This window comes from Otolemur garnettii, unplaced genomic scaffold, assembly GCF_000181295.1.
Source record: "Otolemur garnettii isolate 467f Iridium unplaced genomic scaffold, OtoGar3 scaffold00030, whole genome shotgun sequence".
Classification (NCBI taxonomy): domain Eukaryota; kingdom Metazoa; phylum Chordata; class Mammalia; order Primates; family Galagidae; genus Otolemur; species Otolemur garnettii.
Genome location: NW_003852425.1, coordinates 1,907,574 through 1,911,523, shown reverse-complemented (window position 1 = coordinate 1,911,523; position 3,950 = coordinate 1,907,574). Strand labels below are relative to the sequence as shown.

At 34.5% G+C, this 3,950-nt stretch overlaps 1 protein-coding gene across 1 annotated transcript in view; it reads left to right on the top strand.

The window, feature by feature from the left end:
• The window catches only part of DMXL1 (Dmx like 1), a 157,712-nt gene extending 155,143 nt beyond the window's left edge, over window positions 1-2,569 (top strand). The window contains exon 44 of the mRNA XM_023512698.1: window positions 423-2,569. Coding sequence (XP_023368466.1) covers window positions 423-647 — 225 coding nt within the window. The 3' untranslated portion in view covers window positions 648-2,569. The remainder of the gene's footprint in view (window positions 1-422) is intronic.
• Window positions 2,570-3,950: the final 1,381 nt, after the last annotated feature.

Below are 3,950 nucleotides of genomic sequence, written 5' to 3'. Positions count from 1 at the left end.
CTTGGGAGGCGGAGGCAAGAGAATCACTTAAGCCCAAGAGTTTGAGGTTGCTGTGAGCTGTGACACCATAGCACTTTACCGAGGGTGACATGGTGAGATTCTGTCTCAAAAAAAAGCAAACACTGATTGTAAACCCTATAATATTACAAGTTTCTGCAGCATTGTGCACTTCACCTCCTTGCCACCCACCTTGTCTTTTACCAGATGGATTTTAAGCATATAATATCAAAGCCACTGGTAATTTGCAGTGCCAGTGCCCTACACAGAATCTAGGTGTTACCAATCCTAGGCCTACACAAAGTTTTCTCCATCTTTGCTTTGGAAATTGCTTATCTGTACAGGAAGGAAAAACTAAAATTTTCATTTGGATTCGTAAGGCAGTTATTAGCCCTAATTTTCATTTTTTTTCTAATATCTTTCAGATTTGGAGTCTCTCTACCTTTGGTCTTCTCCATACTTTTATCAATGAACATGCTCGGCAGTCCATTTTTAGGAATATTGGAACTGGAGTGATGCAGATTGAAACAGGGCCAGCAAATCACATTTTCTCTTGTGGAGCTGATGGAACAATGAAAATGAGAATACTGCCAGATCAGTTTAGCCCCTTAAATGAAGTGTTGAAAAATGATGTGAAATTCATGCTATAACATTTTCATGAAGAAGATCATTTATTACCTATATGGAAGTAGCCAACAGGTGAAATGTACAGTGATCACTCTCTATGCCACAAATAAGCTAATGCTTTCTTGTTTTCCTATTTACTTCATAGAGCTTTACCCTTGATGCACTGATGCCTTAAAAATTAATAAGGTCATTCAGAATTAGATTATATTGCCTAAAGTAGAACGTGTAAGTAAGGCTGTTATAATCTGTCTGTACAGTGTGTTATATTTTGTCATAGTGTTAAAGGAGTTTCGTTTTCTTATTGTTGATAAACTCTTCTGCAGATACCTCTGCATGAACTTCTTTTCCAGTAAAAATACCCTTTTTTAAAGGCAGTTGCACATAATTCTCATCACTTAATTCTCCACACTCGTACTTCTCTTATCAGACTTATACCTCTCAAGCTCTTCTCCTCTTAATTAATGATAGATTGACCTTTGGGTAAGAACCCATAAAATAATGAACATCTCCATTAAAGCTGTCCTTGAGACTGAAGTGATAAACGAGCCAAAGGGCTCATGTAGTTTTTACCAGTTTCCCCTGGAGCCCAAGTTGTGTGTATGTGTACTTGTGTGTGTGTGTGTACGTATATATCTTACACATCTTATTTGAACTTAGTTTGTGTACATGTAAGCAAAAACCACAAGTCTTTTAATGTGTTTTTGTGCCATAACAAATACTGCCACCAGAATAACTTTTTTTACAACCTTTTTTCATGTTTTTTAATTTTTGAATTCCCATCCCTAATTGTCAAATAAATTTTAAGACTTCCAAGATTATTATTTTTAAGTTTGTGTTGAGTCAAATAAGTCTTAGTAGGCAATAAAAGATTCTGTGTTGGCATATGTAAGACACTTAAAAGTTTGTGACTTTGTTAAAGGAGTTTTGAGCATCAAACACTTTATTTAAATTTTATTTTCTCTCTCTAATTTTTAGGTGCTTTTATTCTCAAAATTCTGAAAACCTTCTAGCAGTGTTTTTAGAAACAAATGTGAAAAATATCAGATCAACTAGATAGTATTTACAGATGTAAAATACCCCCAGAAGTACCATAAATAGAAAATAAACTAAACCTTATATTTTATTATTTTTGCCAAAATATATTATTTTATTATAAAATATGACCAAAATATTAAGATTGCACAATGCTTTTAACTTAAATGTGCTTAACCCTATTTCTGTCTGTTTTGTGCTGTATCTTTTCCGATTCAGAATTATAGAAAACTTGATAAATACTTGATCTTAACCAATAAGACTGCAGGCAGATGGGACTAAGTGTATATGGGACAATTATTATGTATACTATTTAGCTTGAATATATTTTGTTTAATAGAAAATATAAAATAAGAACATTTTTATGTAATAGAATATGGACAGCTATTATCTTGGAAATTAAAGAGTCAAATAAAGCATAGAAATGAAGGGCTGGTAAACTGAATTTTGTAATGTCCTCAGGATACTTTTATCTTAAAAGTATATTGTTAAAGATTTTGTAAATTGTATTTAAATAATTTTAAATGTGTTGAGCAAGCTGCAGTGAAAACACTGTCAATATGTAGAGAGTTTATACATGCACATAACCTGTACTTACAAATTTGTGCAATAACCATATGTGACTATTTTGCCATGGAGAAATCTATGACAGCATCGCAAACAATATTATTGTTTGATGTAGCTAAGTTATTTTTCAGTAATTTCTTCACAAATCAAGATTCAAAAGACTTTAAACACTTTCAATGAGATAGAAAATTTACTATTATGCTTAGTAGAACAAAAGGCATTGTAGATGAACAATTAAGCATTTTAATTGAGGGTTTATGTGGATAACCATAAATAATGTAAGCTCATATATGTATTTACATCCAGAGTCATAATATTTTAAATAAACAATCATGCAGAGAACTTTTTTTGGCATGCTATTGTTTTAAGTAATATTTTGCCAATTTAGTTGACTTAAAATATATGACATTTTAAAGTGGAGAATTTCTGTATTTGTATTGGGTTAATATAGGGAAGACTGGGTAACTTTCCCAATAATCCTGTTCTTCCTTTCCTGAAGTCTTTTTAACTTAATAGGTAAACATCATTCAAGAAAGGTGAGAATAAAAATAGTTGAAGTGTGTATATAAGTATAAAATGATGTACATAATGTGTAAAATTTCATCATCTGCATCAATGGGAGTGGATCAAAATATATTTTTAAAATTATGCATTTTCTGAGCACGTGGCTTTGTGATATAAAAATTCACAACACAGCAAGTTTCCTTTTCTAATTGTCTTAACTAGAACCATGGGACAGTCGCATCCATCCTTCTTTCTTGCTCTCTTTGTCCTTGCCTTTCCTTTTTTTAATTTTTCCTTTATTTATCTTAATCGAATTAGTGTACAAGTTGAAATTTGGTACCTGTATATATTGTTTGGTGGTGACGTCCAGGCTGTTGTACTTTTCACCCAAATAGTCTGTCATGTAAGGCCCATAGGTAATTTTTCATCCCTCACTCCCTTTTATACTCCCCTCTTTTGAGTCACCAGCGTCCTTTATATCACTCCGTGTGTCCTTCTGTAGTTTAGCTCCCATTTATAAGGAGAACCTACAGCATTTATTTTTCTGTTCCTGAATTAATTCACTTGTATAAAAACCTTTCTTTTAAAGAAAATTGCAGAAATTTCTTGCATTGTCATCAATAATTAAAACACAATATAAGGGTACGCATGTAAAGAAAAGCCTTTTAGGATTAGAATGATTTTTTTTTTTTATTTGAGACAGAGCCTCAAGCTGTCACCCTGGGTAGAGTGCTGTAGTGTCAGAGCTCACAGCAACCTCCAACTCCTGGGCTCAAGCGAGTCTCCTGCCTCAGCCTCCCAAGTAGGTGGGACCACAGGCACCTGCCACAATGCCTGGCTATTTTTTTTTTTGGTTGCAGACGTCATTGTTGTTTGGTAGGCCCAGGCTGAATTTGAACCCGCCACCTTAGGTATATGTGGCTGGCACCTTAGCCACTTGAGCCATAGGCGCCGAGCCAGGGAATGATCTTTTTAACAAAATCTTTTTTTTTTTTTTTTTGGAGAGAGAGAGAGAGAGAGTCTCTCACTCTGTCACCCTGGGTAGAGTGCCATGGTGTCATAGCCCACAGCAACCTCAAACTGTTGGGCTCAAGTGATCCTCTTGCTTCAGCCTCCTGAGTAGCTGAGACTCTAAATGCCTGGCTACTTTTTCCTATTTTTTTTTTAGTAGTGATGGTCATGCTACTCGCTTTTGCTCATGCTGGTCTCGAACTCCTGAGCTC